Source organism: Heptranchias perlo, chromosome 9 (assembly GCF_035084215.1).
Source record: "Heptranchias perlo isolate sHepPer1 chromosome 9, sHepPer1.hap1, whole genome shotgun sequence".
NCBI lineage: Eukaryota > Metazoa > Chordata > Chondrichthyes > Hexanchiformes > Hexanchidae > Heptranchias > Heptranchias perlo.
The window spans coordinates 63639197-63661492 of NC_090333.1; the positions used below are offsets into that span (position 1 = coordinate 63639197).

The window sequence follows — 22296 nt, forward strand, 5'->3', positions numbered from 1 at the left end:
ACACGGAGTGAGGACATCCCTCACCCACGATAATCACACGACTCGACATTAGAGGATGTTCCCTGACCGACTTGTCTGGGAACGCGCGTGCACGAAAGCCAACCAGTAAACAGCCCGAGGGAGGGATTTTCCCTCATCACCGAGACCGATGCGGTAGTTTCCGGCGGCGGCCGCGCCCACAGGTGCGGGGAGATTCTGGTTCTCCTCCAGCTGACGAGGGCACGCGCTCCGGGCGACGTTCTATCTTTGGATTGCCCCGGGGTTGCCGGCTGGTGTCGCCTCGCGCTCAGCGCTTTCCTATTAGTGTGACGGGCAAAAGAGCGAGCAGCGTCTCCTCAGCGCCGTGTGCCGTGTGCGTGACAGGCTTCCCACAGCCAACTAAAGTCAACCGTTGTGTGTCCTTTTTGTTTTGAAAAAAAAAGAGGTGAACGTCCCGTCCACTTTGCTCCCTTGCTTTCATTGAGTCCACACACATTGTGGGGGGGAAAAAAAAGTACATATATATATATATATATTCGTCTGATGCAAGTACACTACATAGCTTGAAAGAATGGTGGATTTGGAAAATGAAGTGCCTCCTCTTCCTCCAAGGTACAGATTTCGTGACTTGCTCCTTGGAGATCAAGGTTGGCAGGCAGATGACAGGTCAGTCCAGTTGGCGATTTCTTTTTAAAAAAATAGGCATTTCAGTGCTTGTGGTTGCTTGGAGAAGACGCGTAATTTTAATATAAATGCAACTTGTTACGCACATTGAAAAGTTTGTTTCTTTGCTTTGATGAAATATTGTTAAATACAATACCGATGTGTAGGTGCTTATACAGTTCAGGTGACCAGGAGCTCGACCTTCGATACCAAGAAAAAAAAATCATTTAGATTCATAATATGGTTTGATTAACGGAGCTGTCAGTAGAATGTTTATCGTTTCCCTTTTTTGCCGCATATTCATGTTAACCTGCCGTAGATGGTTATTATTTTATATGTGCTTTTATGAAGGCAATAGTTTCGATAATGTACGATTACTTTCACCAATACATTAACATTAGAAAAGCATACTTCAGAAATTAAAATTTAGAATCCAAACTCTGTCCGGCTGATCAAAGTATCTCTGCACCTCGAGTGTATCTACGTCTGTGTTCTCACTGTAAAGTCATTCACGAATACGCACAGTATATAAAAAAAATTGCAATTCTTACCTAATAACGTTTACTAAAATATCATTTTGAAAACTATGCGAACACCATATGTAAGCTAGCTTTAATTGTTTTGTATAGCAATAGAAAGAAGGGATTGTATTTATGTGCAGACAACAATGTACGGAATTTTTTTGCAGGTTTTGAGCTTTTTGATGTGAAACATTAATTTCACTGCAAAATCTCTGACAGCATATTATCCTTATTCTTCAATACTAAGTCCTAAGTTTATTACTATTGAAATAAATAAATAGGCACAATTCCTGAGGTTTATTTATTGCAGCAGTGGAAGACTGGAATTTTTGATCCCAGGCAGCTAACTGAGATGAAGCATGCTCCAAATTTTCACAGGAAGGTAAGGGAATCACTGGAAACCTATTAGAACTCCAGACCCAAGCCTCCGAGAAAAAAAGGGGTAGATTTGTCTGGAGGAAAGTTTTTTTTTAGAGATTTCTAAGATAGAATGGTTGTGTTTATGGGTACATTTAATTATTTATTTGATTTTTTTGTTACATTATAAATTTAATTCTGACGTACCAAGTCAATTGCTTGTAAAGCAACATTGTTGCCCAATGAGTTTGGAGTAAAATTGCTTGAGTGATTTGATTGATTGGTTGGTCTTGTAACACTTTTGCTGGTTTGTGAATAGTAGCTTTGAAAAAAAAATGGTTTTGTTGTGTTTGCTGGTCATTTAGTAGCTTTTCTAGGAGTCTAATAAATGGAACTCGTCCCTGATTGGAACTTGTTTTTACTTGGTTCACATATAGTCTGTTGATTATTTAAGCTAACAAGCATGGTTAACTTACCTGATCGTGGTTGATCCGATCTTAATTTTTTGCTTAAAAGACTGGTATGATTTATATAGACATGCACTGAACTGAAGACTTTTAATTATATAGGAGACCAGTTGATGTCCTGTGGTATTGTACATAGGGAGTCGGGACTAAGTGCGGTTGAAAAGACCGGGGTGGCTGTAATTTGACCTGGTCATGCAGAAGTAATTCAGTCCCCACTTTAAAGTCATACATTCAGTCCTTATTTTTATATTTCTATTAGAAATACTTATGCCTATACTTATAATGGAAATTTACGACTGTCTATGTATACTTGTCATGTAATTACACCCTGCCATTGGTGCAGTGTAATTACAGTATGACAAGTTTAGAGGTAGTTTACATAAAAATGTGGACACAGGAATTGATAATGGAAAAAGTTGATGGGAAGTGCATGCTGATGTAAGATGTTTAATATATGATGGATTTTCAAATTTCTAAATTGATTTGCTCCATGTTAAAATAAGCTTTCTACTTTAAAACTATTGTTCTTTTTCCAAGTACAATAATGTGTTAATTTAATAAAATAAAATTGGACCATCAGTCGCTTTTCTGATATGCCTACTTTTTAAAAAGATATCAGATCTCCAGCAACCCGAGTTTGAATTTGTAAAACTAATAATAGTTTGAAAAAAAACATTAGTTTTAAATGTAAGACATGTTTTTGACAAGCATATTCCAACAGTTCCAAGTGAATTGCAGGCTCATAGATCTTTGTAAAAGCATCTTGTTTGTATTGCTTGCTTTCAAAATCTTCTCACCTAAGATGGTTGATTCTTTAAAATATGGAAAAATGTACATTACTGAATTAACTGCTACTTACATCAATGTGACCACTTCTGTTTCTGATCCCAGTAACATGTAAATTGCCTCTATTGCAGACGTGTAAAGATGAAATGATATCATAGTAGCAAGTTGAATGTGTATAAATGTTAGCCGTATGCATTAATTTAGCTTATTCAACATTTGTTATGACATTGAAAATTATAAAGGAGATTATCAGGAGACATTATTACATTCCTCTTGTAGCAATGGGACTTTATTCATTAACAATATGTGGTCTGTCTAGCATGTCTGTCTATTTCCATCATGCTTGAAGTTGAAAGGATTAATGTTTGTCACTAAAGAAGAGCTAAGAAATAAAAAATAAAAATGTAATCCAACCATTTTACTCTGTCAATAGGAAATAAGAACATAAGAGGGCATGGAATGAGAAAAGGCTATTCATCCATTTGAGCCCATTCTTTCAACAGACCCATGTGCAATCCACAATACCATGGACTCAATGTAACTCAGCACATTTCCTGAGAAAAATTTCAGCCAAATTTCTCCCTACTTATCAAGGTAAAACAAGTGTAGCTCCAGAGTACCTTTCTAACTTCCCATGTTACACCATAGGGCCTGTCACTTGCCTCCATGGAAGTAAATTCCAATGGTCCTAACACCTCAAGAAAGGTCATATTTGAAACTCTATTCAGTTTTCCTTTCTATAGTTATCTGTCTTGATCAACATCACCAAAAAAACAAATTGTCTAGTCATTCATTAATTTGCTGTTTGTGAGACCTATAAATGGTTAAACAAGTTTGCTTTGATTATTGTCAAACACTCTTTTGAGCATTTGTTATCACCTGGGGATTTAAAAGCTGATTCCATAATGATGTGCTTGTAAAGGGTACCCACACATTCCACTGTATCAGACCAGTATTCCCAAATGCCGGGTTTGTAAGCAGATTTTGTAGGCTCCATTAAAACTCCTAATTGTAGTCCATAGTATGTAAATTGATCATATGACAAATTCCAAGTTTTTTTTTGCTCTCCTTGCTACTTTAGTGCTGCTTCCCCATGTTCTGGGCTTTCCTGCTCTGTCTTTCAACACTTGGATTCTTAAAATGTGAGAGTGACAAATTACCAATTGTAAGTTGTAATTTTCTTGGACCTTTCATACTGTAGTATCTTTGGAGCATTATTTTTTGCTGCTGTATTTTTGTATTGCAAGGTTCCTTTTGCAGAGATTACCACAGCACAGTTCTTGACAGCAGCGGCTTCCTTTTTAGTAACTACACTACTCAGCATGTGGATTCCAGTGGGCTTTCCAATGGAACTGATGGGTTTGAAGGAGGGCGAGGAGTTCAGCCAGAGAACAAAGACAGATGCACTTGCACTTCAGGCATCTGGCATTGACTTTGCCTTGATTTGGGTCCAAGTTGTCAGACCCAGACAAATCTACTTGGGGGTGTCTGAGGTGACCTGCCTTCACTGTATATGCTACATGAGGGAGACTGTGATGAAGTTATGCTGTCTACTTTAGACTGACCTTGAGAGAAGATCTACCACTGAGATAGCCCTGCCCATTGTTGTAAAAGTAATCCCATTACATGACCACATCTTTCCAAGCCAACACTAGCCAGTATATTTGCCACAGTAGTCAGTCTTTAGTTCACTGATGCATTAAGCAAGTCATAGAACCTTGTTTTGTAGGTCAAACATTTTTATCATTTTCTCCTGGAAAGGAGCAATAATAGAAGACAGTGCATCACTTTTACCAGGTGGCAGCCTTTCCAAAAGTGCAGGACCTTATTGATAACACATTTGTATCAATTAAAGCCCCTAACCACAACCTAGTGGCAAAAATGACTCAGGTTTTCAACTCAATGTGCAGATGGTGTCTAACCACAGGAACAGGGTAATGCAAGTCAATGCACAAAACTCAATCAGCAGCCATGATGCTTGTACTTGGTGGCAGTCCACTGAGCCATCACTATTTGAAAGGCAAGGCAGACAGGATGGTTGTCTACCAGGTGACTAAGGCTACTCCCTGGAAACTACCATTGAGGAACCCCCAAACAGAGGGGCATGGAACTCTGATTAGGCTAATGGCTCTACCTGAATTCTGGTAGAACACAAAAATTGGCATGCTGAAGCGTGCTGCTGTCTGGACATGGCTCCTGTGAAGTGCCTTGGGATACTTTACTACATTAAAGGCGGTATATAAATGCAAGTTGTTGTCCGCAAACACATGGAAACATTTGTTTAAAGTGTTGAAGTCTATAACCGTAGTTCTGTCCTTGTTTTAAACTACCATTAATCTTAATAAAATTCAGTACCCTTTAATGTGGATAACTATAGTGGAAACTAAAGATAAGACAGCAGTATGTTGTTACAGATTTTAATGGCTCTGTATAAGTGCAATAAGTTTTGCTGATGCCACAAAAATTTACCAACTCATCAATATAGTATGTTGGAATAAATTAGTTTTACTCCTTCTTCTGCATTGCTGTTCAAAATAAATTATGAAAATATAATTGTCAAAGCTTTCACTCGGGCATAGAAACCAAATCTAACAAGTGCCATTTTTTATTAATTTTGTTTTGTTCAAACTGTGTTTGTGCTAGTGTTTGCTGTGTGTCTTAGTTTCATCTCCAAAAGTTTCCCTGGAGCTAAGACATTGCTCACTTTTTGTAATCTTTCTCTCTGAATACGATAATAGAAATTTGGTGGAAAATGTCCTTATTTTTTTCTTTGGTTGTAGCAAATGATTAGTGTGGTTAATACCAGCTGGAGGCTGGTGGTAATGTGAATCAAACTATATAAAAACAAACAAACAATTCAATGGCTCATCACATACAACAATATGACCTCAAGGTATGCTGTCATGTTATGGATGGAGTGGAAAAGGTAATAAAGGCAACAGAGGCTGTGTACAGAAATGGTGCATCATTCTAATCAACAATGCTATTTGATTTCACTTCAATGTGAAAACTATTGTCAAGCTAAATGTGGCATTGTACATAAGTAGAGGATTAGTCCAATAGTAATACTGTTTTTCTAATAAGAGGAAAAGAAAAGTCAGGGATGATGGGTCATTGAAACTTATCCCCCCAGCATCTCCCATAACAAACAACCCTACTGTTTTTGTCTACATTGTCCTATCTGCCAAAGCCACTATCTACCCTTTCCAAGAAGTCTTCACTCATTTCAACCATGGCAAACACCAACACAAGTATATCCACTCTATGGAGTTCTGTTAGTGAGTTACAGTTGGGAGCACTTAGTGAATTACGGAGCATTAGCAAAGAGGAACGAATGGAAGAGAGATTGGTGGATGAAGTCCAGCTGAAGTACTCATATTGGGTTTGCACACAAACTAAGTTTGATATGTGATTATGAACAGTTCATGGAGACATTTGAAAGTATGCCAAGCAACTTGCAACATTTGTGGGTGAGTCTGGGGGAGTCCAATACCTGCATCTGTGCAACTTTGCATGAATGCCTAACTGAGCTGCAGAGTACTAAGAAAAATGCAGCTACTCCTGGCTTTGCTTTAATGGGATCCCATTAACCAAGGTCCCGAGTGCAAGCATAGTTTGACCAACAAATCACCTGACTAGGATTATGGAAACCTTGGGCATCAATGTACAGTAGTCTGTCATGTCCAGATTCAACATGCTGGCAAATCAGATTGAGAGCCAGAATGCAGGGTTACATTGACCTCATAACTGCTCAATGATTTGTGTTCTCTCAATCATAGAAGTTTACAGCACAGAAGGCGGCCTTTTGGCCCATCATGCTATGCCACTTTTTAAAAAAGCAATCTAAAATGAATCCCACTGATCTCTCTTCACAATTATGAGACATGTTTAGAGAATGCGAGCACCAAGGAATGCAAGAGTTGACACAATGATGAATTTGTCTCAGGATGATGCCATAATCTGTGCTACCCAGTTGCTCCACTCAAATGACTCCAGATGTGACCACATGTAGGACCAGGCAACCACTACTATTATCACATGGGGTCAGAAGTTGCAGGGATATCCATTGACCGAGCACAAGGATGTACTATATTGCATGAATCCAGAGAGATGCAGACAGTCATCGCACTCCACCTTCCACTAGGCAATCATTTAGAAGGAGCATGTCGTTGCAGTCCTGTAGAACCTCAGTAATTCCCAGCATTACCTCCATCACGCTAGCCAGTGCCAGAAAAATTTCCTCCCTAGATTATTTCACATTGAATACATTTCATCCAACGTCAAACACCTCTGCTTTGCTGATGTCAAAGTTGGCGTGTTACAGAAATTAAAGAAGTTAGTACTGTCCTCTCTGACCAGTACTTAAATTTTTTTTTAATATTTCAACTATTCCATCCTCTTCCATTTTATTGTCACTTTTCATTTTTAAGGCTATATTTGCTTTAACTAAAGTTTAATTAAAAAAGTAAACCATGTTGAATAGTATAAGCAGGCAGGGGGAAAACACATGAACTTTTCTTAAATTAGTACTACTCTAGGGGTTAGCTTCTGTAAATTCTAACTTCCTCCTTGACCATTCTTTTACTGTTATATGAAATAACTTTTTGTGCTTAATCTCAAGTTATTTTTGCACCTCTGATATTGCTGTTTTAACACATTCCATTACCTTCATTCATTTTGAAACTATCCATTGAAGCACTCAACTTTTATGTTAGACTTATACCAGTTACCCACTCGGTTTTTGCAGAGAGCAGCCGGCATGCCATATGTTACAGTATTACCCAGATTACTCCTGCATTGGACAATCAAGCATAACTATGACCCTAGAGCAACTAAAATGACAGTTCAATAATTTAGCTGATTTTGTGAAGCTCCAAAAAGCAATTGATAGCATTTATGTAGAATCATAAGCCATTATTGAATGAAATTGATTTTGGTAGGAAGGGAGGGTTTCACTCACTAGTTTAGACAGATGAACATACTGTGCAAATATGTGTAAACGTTTTCCTTTAGGTCAGCAAATGGATGCATGCTGCACCAGCTGAAGTGCCTCCTCAAGGAATCTTGGTGACTGCAAAGGTGGTAGGGAAGATATTTTCTTCTCCTCATCTTTAAGAATCAGTGATGGTATGGTCTGGCACTGACTCTCCTGCAACTGCACTCCACTCCCATGACTGGTGTCTACTCTCCCTGCTCTCCTGTGGCTCCTCATTGATTTTTCTTTCTGCTCCCCTCTTTCGATGCCTTCTCACCACTTTCCTCAGTCTTCTGCACTTTCCCTGGTTTGTTCCAGCCTCCTCCCTCCCGTGCTTTTTTGTCACTCTACCTACTGCCCCGCAATTTCTGGCTACTCTCACTGCTCTCTTGCTGACCTGGTCCCTACTCGAGAGGGACCTTCTGTAAAATGGAAGGCAACAAATCATTTTTTAAAAACTGACAACCGCATTAGTGTAAGATTTTCAAATAATCTCCCCATGGTGACACAATGCTCCTTTTCCATTTGGGGATCCTTTTTAAACTCAATGTATTAGAAAAGAAAGGCACCGAAATGTTGTTCTTGAGGTATAAAATTTAACTTTAAAAAATAAAAGCAAGATTATTTTAGTTTTTTTGAACATTTGATTTTAACACTAGGTACTTTCTTGGATTCTGTGTCACCGACCACTTCCATAAGCTGACTTCATGTTTCCTACAATCCGGAGTGTATCTTGTCCTGCCCAATATCAAGGTAAATGATATTGTGACCCAAGGATTTATTTTTTACAGAATCCTTACTCTGTATACCAGCTACTGGACGGCATCACGTGCTGTCATGTGATTCTCCTCTCTCTAAAGAGTGGACTGAGATGTTGGTTGGAAACCAACAGGATTATTTAAATGAAATGGAGAAATGAACAGTAAATAATATAAAACATTGAGGCGATTTTGAACTGGTCGCTGTCCATTTTTCGTCTGATAAATGGGTGGCCAGCAGTTAAAACTTAAGAGGGAAGTTACTTCAGCCACCCCATTTGCATCAGGCCTGCCTGATGCAAATAAGCGAGTAGCATACCTGCCTGTTTCTGGCAGGAGGCTGCTTAAATATACAAATCCGGTGGTCGCTGAAGCAAAGGCCCGAAAAGTTTTTGGGAGAATTTTTTGTGGGGGCAGGAGGAGCAGGAAAGGAACACAAAAATATTGTGGCCTGTTGCCAGCTGTACTTGTACCCTCCATGATTGGCTTCCCTTGGCACCGTGTACGCTCTGCCCATTGGTACCAGGCATTGAGCAGCCTAACCAATGGTTCTTAAAAGGGACTGTTGCAGGCCACCAAACATTGTGACAAGTGCTACCAGCCCCGTACCTGCAGATAAAACTTCCAGATTAACTCCATGGCTGAGCTGCCGATCTCCCATCCATTCGAATTGTCGAGCTGCCTGCACTTTTTAATCATTAAAGGAAATTTGCAACAAATTCAGTCTCTGATTTCATATTAGTTGTGCCTATGGTGTATTATGTCCCTACTTATTTTCAAACTATTGATAAATAGGCCCTGTCTTCTCATAACCCTGAATGATTTAATGTACTTCAGAAACCAACCTCTCATAAATTGTCTTCGATCAACTGCAAGGTTAAAAGATTCTAAAAGTAGAATGGATAATTTTCAATAAAAATTCAAGGTTATGCAGCTGGGGGTTATTTGGGAAGAGTGTAAGCAAATTTATGTTTGCTGCCTAGAATCATAGAATGATATAGCTCAGAAGGAGGCTGTTTGGCCCATCGAGGCTGTGCCAACTCTGAGCGTTCTAATTGGTCCCACTCCCTGCCCTTTTCCCATAGCCATGCAATTTTTTCCCCCTTCAAGTATATATCCAGTTCCCATTTGAAAGTTATTATTGAATCTGCTTCGACCACCCTTTCAGGCAGTGCATTCCAGATCATAACAACTTGCTGCCTAAAAAAAATTCTCCTCATCTTGCCTGTGGTTCTTTTGCCAATTACGTTTTGTAGGGAATCCCTTATTTTGTGTGATTCTTGGACACTGGATGACTAGTCAAGCAAAGAAAGTATCCTCACTCATGGTAGTTTCGTCAATCAAAAGTAATTATTTAATGATGCTATCATTCATACGAGCATTCATGAAGCAAAATCAAACCATACAAATGACTTTCCTTTAAAAAATCCTGCTATACACTTAATAATTTGCAATGTTATTTTGTAATGACTTAACAATTCATACACACACCAGGCAAATCATTAATACATATACAACTTTTAAACCAAGGATTTTGCTCATTGGGCCTGAAGGTTGATCAGTTCTTCAGAACTCAAGATGCTCTTGCGTGATGTTCAACTGCAGTGTGCGTTTCTTGTGACTGCTGGGTGGTGAAGAAAAGAGGCTGCGCGTCTCTCAAAGTCTTTTTATATTGTTTTTTTTATCCAATAAGCCGTAGGATTGGGGAAGGTTATTCTTTTTGTCCAATCGCTCCCAATTGCTATGCTTCAGTCATTAACATACTTCAATGATTGACAGTTTAAGCTTTGATCATGTGACTGGAGACTCTTTGATGTAGACAAGACCATGTGCTCGAACGATGGGTTGTAAAAGGCCCCTTTACATTTCTATGCCCAGACATTCTAAATGGTCCTTGCGTCTCCAATTTTGATTGCTTCAGTGGCTTCAAATCCATTCCTTATACCATTTGACCATATGCTGGATGCAATGCTATTTGATGCTTTACAAATCCCAGTTCTTTTGAACAGATTACCAGATAGGAATGAGAGGCCTATGTTTTTTTCACACCTATCATTGCTTTCCTGATCCGAAGCCTTTGATGTATGTCTTTGTTGCCTTTTCTTACATTACCCCCTGCTGTGTTGAAAAGCTTGTGCTTCCAAAATCCTATGTGTTTTGAAAGCCTTACAACACTTTAAGCTCAATATTATCCATCTAGCTTATTTATTTAATAACCTAGATATCTATCCGCAGTACAATGTCTTCGATCCCAAAACTCATACAGCGTCAGTGAGAGAAAAACAGGATTTGCGAGAACACAGTTTACCACATTACTGTGTTCGCAGGTTTTCAAATGTCTTTGTTTAAAAGGGGTACAATTAACCCTTTCCTTCAAATATCTTTTGTTAAAGGGGTTTTGAATCCCACACCTTAAATATGTGTCCTCTGGTTACCGACCCTTCTGCCACTGGAAACAGTTTCTCCTTATTTACTCTACCAAAACCCTTCATGATTTTGAACAGCTCTATTAAATCTCCCCTTAACCTTCTCTGCTCTAAGGAGAACAACCCTAGCTTCTCCAGTCTACCCACGTAACTGAAGTCCCGCATGCCTGATACCACTCTAGTAAATCTCGTCTGCACCCTTACCAAGGCCTTGATATCTTTCCTAAAGTGTGGTTTCACTCGGTGAACATCAGTTTGGTTGATGACTACATTATCGCATGTTTTCTTTTTCTTAACTACAGTCTAATTCTTCATTCTGTCTGTTATTGTACCACAAGTGATTTAAAGCACTGCATAAGTAAAAGGAGATGATTAGTGAAGAGAAATTTGGCGTATGTGGTTAGTGTAGTCAAATGCATTGCATCTCTCAACAGCATTGAGCAGGCAGTGGGTGCACTAATGGTGTGGCTTAGCATCCTGGGAAGTCTGACAGTGGACTATAATTTACTGTGGCAGAGAATCTAATGGCGTTTGCCGTTATTTAGACTTGTCCTTGCAAGTTTAGGTTTTTTAAATGTTTAGTGTGGCAAGTTGCCTAAAGTGCGAGGTGATAACGTCACAGCGAGGGAAACCAGGTATCTGGGACCAGAATGAGTAGGGCAAGCAACTGTGTCTCTCCTTAACCAACCAGATTGATGGATTGTGAAATTAACAGCACAAGGACGAAGAAAGAAGTATAAGTTAGAGGGGGCGAATTCAATGTAAAATCAGGTACGGAAAGAGAAATAAAGAGAGGGAAAGAAATATTGGATTGAGAGAGAAAAACAGAGACAAAGGAAAAGTAAAAAAAAAAGGTTTAATTTAAAACTTTACATTTTAAAAATCTCCAACAACAATTATAACCTGAAGGAATGAGACTGCACACTTGCAATAGTCAATTTTCAGTGCCAGGCAGGTTCACTGGCAGTAATTAACACTTATCACATCGTTAAAGGGGTACTTAGACTGAAATGGAAAAGACTTGACTTTCTATGGCGAGTTTAGTTCGTATCTATCGTGCAAACGTAGGAACTTCAGTAGATTTCAATGGTGAGGCAGACAGCGAGATGCCGTTTTCGCAAAGCTAACGTCCAAGATGCACTACTCCACCAAGAACTTTTGGATTTCCATGTTGAGTTACAGCAACTTCAGGCGAGGGCAGATGTATCATTTGCGCATAAATAACGGTGAGCGCCAATAGCCTCACTGTTATTTTGACAAAATTATGGCCCAATATCTCTGCTAGTTATTCATGACTTTTCGGTTTTACATTGGTCTTGCAGAGTGAGATTCTCGTCACCATTTCAGAGGACAGTTTGTGTGTCCTTCAGGTAACCATTGATATAACTCCTGCTGCTCTAAATAGAGGCAGTGGTCTGAGTGCAGCACAATCTTGCAGTTTTTTTTTTGACCAGAGCAAATTCATAACAGTCTGCATCAACTTCATATGTCACCCCTATAAGATCTTGCCAGTTGCATATAGTCATTTATACCTTCATTATAGTCAGCTAATAAAACATTGCTTCATTAACAGTTCTAAACTTATCTTGTTGAATCACAGGTAGATCATATACACTTGGGCCAGTGTTCACCTATCTGCTCCCCACTAGCTTTTGCAACTGTCTTTAACTAATGCTCCTGGCAAATGTGTCAAGCCACAGATGGGTTGGAACCTAAGTAAGTAGATGTATAAGAAAAACAAGTCACCATAATTTGAAATGGAAAAATTCTTTATCATTCATCTTGGTTGTCTCAATTGCATACCTTTTTAGACAGCAAAGAAAAAAAATATAAAACGTATAAATTAAATTAAGTAACTAACCTCGAGCATAAATACCAAATATAACATTGTACAGAAATTTACAATGAAACCAAAAAGTACAACTTAAAAAAAAATGATATTTCTGTTTACTCTCTCAATCTTGCAGAGATAACTCAATGTAGAAATTGTTGGTCATAGAATGCTGCAACATTTTCCCTATATCATAATGTCCTGTACGTACAGATTGAGGTCTATTCTGAGTATAAGGTTTTAAAGTCTGTCATGACTGCAGATTTTAAGGCCAATACCTGGAGTGGGGCTTGAACCCATGACCTTTTGATCTACACAAGACTGCCTCACTTAGCCAAGCTGACGCTGGAGAAATATAGTTTTTATTGTCCAAGCAGCAGCTTTAACTGATCAGTAAAGCTGAGCAAGGTCATTTTGGGTAAAGAAATGGAACTGATACAAGCTTGGTCAAAGAGGTGGGTTTTAAGGAGGATCTTAAAGGAGGAAAAGGGGCTGGTGATAAGTTTAGGGAGGGAATTCCAGAGCGTGGGTCCGAGATGGCTGACGACATGGCTGCCAATGGTGGGGCAAAAGGAGAGGAACGCACAAAAGGCCAGAGTCGGAGGAACAAAGCATTTGGGGGAGGGGCATTGTAGGGCTGGAGAAGTTAGGAGGTAGGGAGCGGCAAGGCCATCAAGAGATTTAAATACGAAGATGAGAATTTTAAATTTGAGGCATTGGGGAATGGGAGCCAATGTAAGTTAGCAAGGATAGGGGTGATGGGTGCAAGATAGGATATGAGCAACAGAATTTTGGATGAATTGAAGTTCATGGAGGGTGGAGCGTAGGAGGCTAGCCAGGGGAGCATTGGAATAGTCCACCCTGGAAGTAAAAAAGAATGTATGAGGGTTTCAGCGGCAGATGGGCTGAGAAAGGGGTGAAGGCAGGTGAAGTAACAGGTGGTAGAGTGGCATTGGTGAAAGGAGCCCATATGATCATATGGGTGACAACAATGAGGTTTTCCTGTTGCTCTGAAAAAGTGAAGAGCATTCTCCTGCTGATGTTCCTCATTCTTTGGGAAACTTATGAACTCATTTGTTCCAGCAAACAATACACTGTTTGCTGCTTGTGTGCAGTGGTGTGCTGCATTCTGGCTGAAATGGCATACTGCCAATCTGGACGAAAGTTATACTGTCGGGAAAACCTCATCGATGCCACCATGCAGCCTTTCACCAAGGCCACTCCATTTTTGAACGTGAAGGGATTCCAATCTATAAGCATGTATGTTACATTTTTTCTTATTCGTTCATGGGATGTGGGCGTCGCTGGCAAGGCCAGCATTTATTGCCCATCCCTAATTGCCCTTGAGAAGGTGGTGGTGAGCCACCGCCTTGAACCACTGCAGTCTGTGTGATGAAGTTTCTCCCACAGTGCTGTTAGGTACGGAGTTCCAGGATTTTGACCCAGTGACAATGAAGGAATGGAGATATATTTCCAAGTCAGGGTGGTGTGTGACTTGGAGGGGAACGTGCAGGTGGTGTTGTTCCCATGTGCCTGCTGCCCTTGTTCTTCTAGGTGGTAGAGGTCGCATGTTTGGGAGGTGTTGTCGAAGAAGTCTTGGCGAGTTGCTGCAGTGCATCCTGTAGGTGGTACACACTGCAGCCACTGTGCGCCGGTGGTGAAGGGAGTGAATGTTTAAGGTGGTGGATGGGCTGTCAATCAAGCGGGCTGCTTTGTCCTGGATGGGGTCGAGCTTCTTGAGTGTTGTTGGAGCTGCACTCATCCAGGCAAGTGGAGAGTATTCCATCACACTCCTGACTTGTGCCTTGTAGATGGTGGAAAAGCTTTGGGGAGTCAGGAGGTGAGTCACTCGCCACAGAATACACAGCCTCTGACCTGCTCTTGTAGCCACAGTATTTATGTGGCTGGTCCAGTTAAGTCTCTGGTCAATGGTGATCCCCAGGATGTTGATGCTGGGGGATTCGGCGATGGTAATGCCGTTGAATGTCAAGGGAGGGTGGTTAGACACTCTCTTGTTGGAGATGGTCAATGCCTGGCAATTGTCTGGCACGAATGTTACTTGCCACTTATCAGCCCAAGCCTGGATATTGTCCAGGTCCTGCTGCATGCGGGCACGGACTGTTTCATTATCTGAGGGGTTGCGAATGGAACTGAACCTGTGCAATCATCAGCGAACATTCCCATTTCTGACCTTATGATGGAGGGAAGGTCATTGATGAAGCAACTGAAGATGGTTGGGCCTAGGACACTGCTCTGTGGAACTCCTGCAGCAATGTCCTGGGGCTGAGATGATTGGCCTCCAACAACCACAACCATCTTCCTTTGTGCTAGGTATGACTCCAGCCACTGGAGAGTTTTCCCCCTGATTCCCATTGACTTCAATTTTACTCGGGCTCCTTGGTGCCACACTCGGTCAAATGCTGCCTTGATGTCAAGGGCAGTCACTCTCACCTCACCTCTGGAATTCAGCTCTTTTGTCCATGTTTGGACCAAGGCTGTAATGAGGTCTGGAGCCGAGTGGTCCTGGCGGAACGCAAACTGAGCATCGGTGAGCAGGTTATTGGTGAGTAAGTGCCGCTTGATAGCACTGTTGACGACACCTTCCATCACTTTGCTGATGATTGAGAGTTGGTTGATGGGGCGGTAATTGGCCAGATTGGATTTGTCCTGCTTTTTGTGGACAGGACATACTTGGGCAATTTTCCACATTGTCAGGTAGATGCCAGTGTTGTAGCTGTACTGGAACAGCTTGGCTAGAAGCGCAGCTAGTTCTGGAGCACAAGTCTTCAGCACTACAGCTGGGATGTTGTCGGGGCCCATAGCCTTTGCTGTATCCAGTGCACTCAGCTGTTTCTTGATATCACGTGGAGTGAATCAAATTGGCTGAAGACTGGCTTCTGAGATGGTGGGGATATCGGGAGGAGGCCAAAATGGATCATCCACTTGGCACTTCTGGCTGAAGATGGGTGCAAATGCTTCAGCCTTGTCTTTTGCACTCGTGCTGGACTCTGCCATCATTGAGGATGGGGGCGTTTACAGAGCCGCCTCCTCCCGTTAGTTGTTGAATTGTCTACCACCATTCACGACTGGATGTGGCAGGACTGCAGAGCTTTGATCTGATCCGTTGTTTGTGGAATCGCTTAGCTCTGTCTGCAGCATGTTGCTTCCACTGTTTAGCATGCATGTAGTCCTGTGTTGTAGTTTCACCAGGTTGGCACCTCATTTTTAGGTACACTTGGTGCTGCTCCCGGCATGCTCTTCGACACTCCTCATTGAACCAGGATTGATCCCTTGGCTTGTTGGTAATGGTAGAGTGAGGAATATGCCGAGCCATGAAGTTACAGATTGTGCTGGAATACAATTCTACTGCTGCTGATGGCCCACACTACCTCATGGATGCCCAGTCTTGAGCTGCTAAATCTGTTCTGAATCTATCCCATTTAGCATAGTGGTAGTGCCACGTTGGATGGTGTCCTCAGTATGAAGACGGGACTTCGTCTCCACAAGGACTGTGCAGTGGTCACTTCTACCAATACTGTCATGGACAGATGCATCTGCAACAGGTAGATTTTTGATGACTAGGTCAAGTAGGTTTTTCCCTCGTGTTGGTTCACTCACCACCTGCCACAGGCCCAGTCTGGCAGCTGGGTCCTTCAGGACTCGGCCAGTTTGGTCTGTAGTGGTGATACCGAGCCACTCTTGGTAATGGACATTGAAGTCCCCCACCCAGAGCACGTTCTGTGCCCTTGCTACCTTCAGTGCTTCCTCCAAGTGGTGCTCAACATGGAGGAGGACTGATTCATCAGCTGAGGGAGTGCGGTCGGTGGTAATCAGCAGGAGGTTTCCTTGCCCATGTTTGACCTGATGCCATGAGATTTCATGCGATCCGGAGTCAATGTTGACAACTCTCAGGGCCACTCCCTCCTGACTGTATATCACTGTACAGCCACCTCTGATGGGTCTGTCCTGCCGGTGGGACAGGACCTACCCAGAGATGGTAATGAAAGAGTCTGGGATCTTGGCTGAGAGGTATGATTCTGTGAGTATGGGTCTGTCAGGCTGTTGCTAGACTAGTCTGTGGGACAGCTCTCTCAATTTTGGCACAAGTCCCCAGATGTTAGTGAGGAGGACTTTGCAGGGTCGACTGGTTTGCCTTTGTCATGTCCGGTGTCCAGTGGTCCGATGCCGGGTGGCCCATCTATTTTTATTCTCATTATGACTTTTTGTAGCGAGATTGTACAGCTGAGTGGCTTGATAGGCCATTTCAGAGGGCAATTAAGAATCAACCACATTGTTGTGGGCCTGGAGTCACATATTGGCCAGACCGGGTAAGGACGGCAGGTTTCCTTCCCCAAAGGACAGTAGTGAATGAGATGGGTTTTTACGACAATCCGGTAGTTTCATGGCCACCATTACTGATACTCGTTTTTTTCCCCCAGATTTTATTTAATTAATTGAATTTAAATTCCCCAGCTGCCATTGCAGGATTTGAACTCATGACTCGAGATTATTTGTGCAGGCCTTTGGATTACTAGTCCAGTAACATAACCACTATGCTACCATGCCTAAATGTACACGTGATCATCAGAGCTGTATCACACAGGTACATGTCAAGTACCTAAGAAGCTGGCATACGTTACCTCTGGCACCCTGAAAGGAATCAGTGATCTAAAAGTTCAAGACAGTAAAACGTTCATGCACATGGGCAGAGCGGTGCCAGTTATAGAGGAGGTTTGGAGGTCCCACTGCAGGAGATGGCAACGTTCCATGATGGCCTCCATGTTGAAACATAAGCATTGAAGGCACAGTTTTTTTTGACACGCCCAGCAAGCTATGTCATGATCTATGCACATAGTTGCTTAGGTGGGTACTTGTCTGCTGAGCCGTTCTACAATGCAGGTGCACCTATATCTGCTCCTGGCTATTAAAAGTATAAGCTTTCCCTAATTGGATCCAAGGGTAAGGTCTTAACTTTCTCAGCTGTTTTCTCACCAATTGCTTCAGCTTAACCCAGGTGTTCTTTCAGTTTTTTCTTTATTTTGGTTAAGGTGCAGGTCGTCTGATATGGTGATTTTCAACTACCATGCCCGTTTCTCACCAGAAGAAACTTGGGGGAAGGGGATACTTTGGTTGCCCCTTGGATGTCTAAGTCCTGCCTGATACAGTTTTACCTGCTTCGGGTAGGAGGCTGTTTAAAAATGAGGTCCTACGCCGGTGAGTGACCAAACCAGGGATCACTGGTGACCAATCCATAAAAGGGCACCAGACCCCTCTGTATGTTTAATTTTTGTGAAGTGAGGTGGAGCAGGAATGCTCCTCCTGGTTCCACAAAAATAATGCGATCCGCTGCTGGCCCGTACTAGCCCCCCTCAAGGATAAAACAAATACTTTGATTCTGTCTTCACTGAAGAGGGCACAAATAACTTCCCAGAAATGCTAGGGAACCAAGGGTCTAATAAGAAGGAGGAATTAAAGGAAATTAGTATCAGTAAAAAAAAATAGTGCTGGAAAAATTAATAGGACTGAAAGCTAATAAATCCCCAGGGCCTGATAATCTGCATCCTAGACTGCCAAGAGGTAGCCATGGAAATAGTGGATGCATTAGTTGTCATCTTCCAAAATTCTATAGATCATGGAACAGTTCCTGCAGATTGGAGGGTGGCAAATGTAACCCCACTATTTAAAAAAGGAGGGAGAGAGAAAACAGGGAACTACAGACCGGTTAGCCTAACATCAGTAGTAGGGAAAATGCTAGAGTCTATTATAAAGGATGTGATAACAGGACACTTAGAAAATATCAATGGGATTGGACAAAGTCAGCATGGATTTATGAAAGGGAAATCGTGTTTGACAAACCGACTGGAGTTTTTTGAGGATGTAACTGGTAGAATAGATAAGGGAGAACCAGTGGATGGTGGTTTATTTGGATTTTCAGAAGGCCTTTGATAAAGTTCCGCTTAAGAGGTTAGTGTGTAAAATTAAAGCACATGGGATTGGTGGTAATATACTGGCATGGATTGAAAATTGGTTAACAGACAGGAAACACGGAGTAGGAATAAATGGGTCTTTTTTGGGGTGGCAGGCGGTGACTAGTGGGGTACCACAGGGATCAGTGCTTGGGCCCCAGCTATTCACAATATATATCAATGATTTGGATGAGGGAACCAAATGTAATATTTCCAAGTTTGCTGATGACACAAAACTAGGTGGAATAGTGAGTTGTGAGGAGGATGCAAAGAGGCTTCAAGGCGATTTAGACAAGTTGAGTGAGTGGGCAAATACATGGCAGATGCAGTATGATGTGAATAAATGCGAAGTTATCCACTTTGGAAGGAAAAACAGAAAGGCAGAGTATTATTTAAATGGTGATAGATTGGGGAATGTTGATGTACAAAGGGACCTGGGTGTCCTTGTACACCAGTCACTGAAAGCAAACATGCAGGTGCAGCAAGCAGTTAGGAAGACAAATGGTATGTTGGCCTTCACTGCAAGAGGATTTGAGTACAGGAGCAAGGATGTCTTACTGCAGTTATACAGGGCCTTGGCGAGACCACACCTGGAGTATTGTGTGCAGCTTTGCTCTCCTTACCTAAGAAAGGATATACTTGCCATAGAGGGAGTGCAGCGAAGATTCACCAGACTGATTCCTGGGATGGCAGGACAGTCGTATGAGGAGAGATTGGGTCGACTCAGCCTGTATTCACTCGAGTTTAGAAGAATGAGAAGGGATCTCATTGAAACAAATAAAATTCTGACAGGGCTAGACAGACTGGATGCAGGGAGGATGTTTCTCCTGGCTGGGGCGGGTCCAGAACGAGGGGTCACAGTCTCAGGATACAGGGTGGGACATTTAGGACTGAGATGAGGAGAAATTTCTTCACTGAGGATGGTGAACCTGTGGAATTCTCTACCACAGAAGGCTGTGACGGCCAAGTCACTGAATAGACTTAAGAAGGAGCTAGATAGATTTCTAGACACAAAAGGCATCAAGGGGTATGGGGAGAGAGCGGGAATATGGTATTGAGATGGAGGATCAGCCATGACCATATTGAATGGCGGAGCAGGCTCGAAGGGCCGAATAGCCTACTCATGTTTCTATTTTCTATGTTTCTATGATTGACACCTCCCCCTCTCCTCTCTTCTCCCCCCCCCCCCCCCCGCCCCTGCCCCCAGAAACTCAGAGCAACACTCAATGTAGGAGCCAGCCAATATTCTGCCCTCGCGCGAACAGCAAACTGCAGCATATTTAAGTTTCTGCCCGCAAATGAGGCCTGAACCTAAAAATGGACCTGGCCTCACAATGCTGATGTCAGGCCTGTTTTGGGCGGACGTTTAAAGTGCCCCCTTGGCTTTCCCAACTAGAATTGCTGTCAGGAGTTAAACTTTCTCGCCTTTCTCATTTGTCACTTTATTTCTTCACAATTATGATAGAACGGTACCATATCTTAAATCATAAAGTTTACAGTTTTTCTTGGCTAAGCTCTCAACTTTTCCATGTTTTACTCGCCTATGTCCTCTGTCATTATACTTCCAGGCAATCAACGGTTATTTTTTGATGATATAATGAGCGAGATATTCTAATTAGCCAGCTCCATTTAGACATCCGAGTGGGACTGGAAATGTCTGCCATGCACTACAAATTTACACAGTCATTCAAATCGACAAATTTAATTCATATTCATTGTGCTGTTTTTACCTCTTGTTTTTGTAAGTCTTAAATCTATTTTTGTACCATAGACAGTAATATAGTTGATGTAGTGTGTTTGCGTCACATTGCAGTAAATATGATTTCAGTAGCATTTATTGGTGGTATAATAAGTAACTGTAAAGATACCACTATAGAAAAGGAAATAAAATGGAGGAAAATCTAATCTAAAATTATTTGGAGGAATGTGAAAGTGCTTATGCTGAGATAGTACTGTATAATTGGGTGGATGATCTAATTAGATAAAAATGAATAAGAGTTCTATTCTGGGGTTTACCACATTACAGACCACTTTTTAATGAGATAAACAAAGATCCATTATTGTTTGTGTAATAATGAGGATTATACTTCTTCAATCTTTTTGAATATCAACTCCAGTACCGTCAGATAGGTTTCTTTCATACATATGATATTTTTTAACCTCTCGCCCAAGTTTTAATGTTCTGCCTCCCTTAGAAACTAATGCTTTAACTAAGCAGCATACACTCCAGTGCAGTACTGAGGGAGTGCTGCACTGTCGGAGGATCCATCTTTCAGATGAGACCTTAAACCGAGGCTTAATCGGCCCTCTCAGATGGACGTTAAAGATCCCATGGCACTATTTTGAAGAAGCACAGGGGAGTTCTCTTGTCTGTGACAATTCAGAATGACTTCCATCTTATACAGAGAATTATTTGATAATGTGTTTCATTGGTGGAAATGGAAAACTATATTTTGATAGTCAGCTAATTTTCATCAACATTGTAAAAGTCAAGTTTTAAATCTACGAGTGGACCTCCCATGGCATCTTCGTGGTATGTTGGAGGATGCACTTTTTTGTAATGACATGACCTTTCATACCGTGTAACAGCCAATGTGCTATAGACTTTTTTTATTGTATACTTCATAAAAAGCATAAATGTATCTTTTGAAATCATATAGATATAGTGTGTATATATCTTTGTTTTTTCTTAAGAGTTATTGTATTTTAACAGTGACCCTTTAGAATCTCTGACGCACTATTGGTGTGGGGGAAGGTAGGGTTAGACTACCTAAAGATGCCGAGGATTGTTGGATGAATACGAAACTTGCTAATGAATGTCAGGTGGTCAGACAATGGCATGAAGCTGTTTTATCCTTCTCATTACAGTGGGGTTTGATAGATGATAAGGTTTCTCTAAATTTTAGCAAACATTGGTCCCACTTATTGAATTTTATGTGGAGGGTATGTAGTGAATATTTTTACTCAGACTCCATGAAAATGATTTCCAATATTGTTGTGATATCTTGCTGTAAATGCAATGTAGTTATAACTGACCTGTAATATTCTGACGTTTTTTTGTTTTCTGTTAAAAGGAGAAGTCTTCTGGGTTGACAATGCTTTAACTGGTTCATTGGCTCTGTGTTGAGCAGAAAACAGTGCGTATCAACACCAAGTACCTTGCAGCAACGCCAAGTCTATCACACAACTCTGAGCGTTAGGACTTAGCCTTGCTGCTGCCCTGCACATGGCTGTATTCAGTTATTTGCCCATCTGGAGCCTGAAGAGAATGGAACCAGGTTAAAAATTGAATAAAGAGCAGTCCATTACTTGTTTTTTTTTTCTCAAAAAGTGCTTTAAACAATACACTGAGTTGTTCATGTCTTTCAGGGAGGGAGGAAATATGAGTTGTGCATATATTAAAGAAATGAAGAAGGATGAATCCACTTCATTTGAAGCAAAATTTCCAGCAGCTCCCAAGATTTCTTGAACAATGTCCCTGGTGTAAACCATGAATGTTACAGCTGGAAAAGTGTGAACTTGTAATGTTCTGGAAAATAGTTGTTGTGAATTTAATGTTGAATATAA

The 22296-nt window shown here is 41.3% G+C and overlaps 1 protein-coding gene across 1 annotated transcript in view; it reads left to right on the forward strand.

The window, feature by feature from the left end:
- Positions 1 to 317: 317 nt before the first annotated feature.
- The window catches only part of LOC137325483 (potassium channel subfamily T member 2-like), a 576738-nt gene continuing 554759 nt past the window's right edge, over positions 318 to 22296 (forward strand). The window contains exon 1 of the mRNA XM_067990641.1: positions 318 to 645. Within this exon, the coding sequence (XP_067846742.1) occupies positions 551 to 645 (95 nt within the window). The 5' untranslated portion in view covers positions 318 to 550. The remainder of the gene's footprint in view (positions 646 to 22296) is intronic.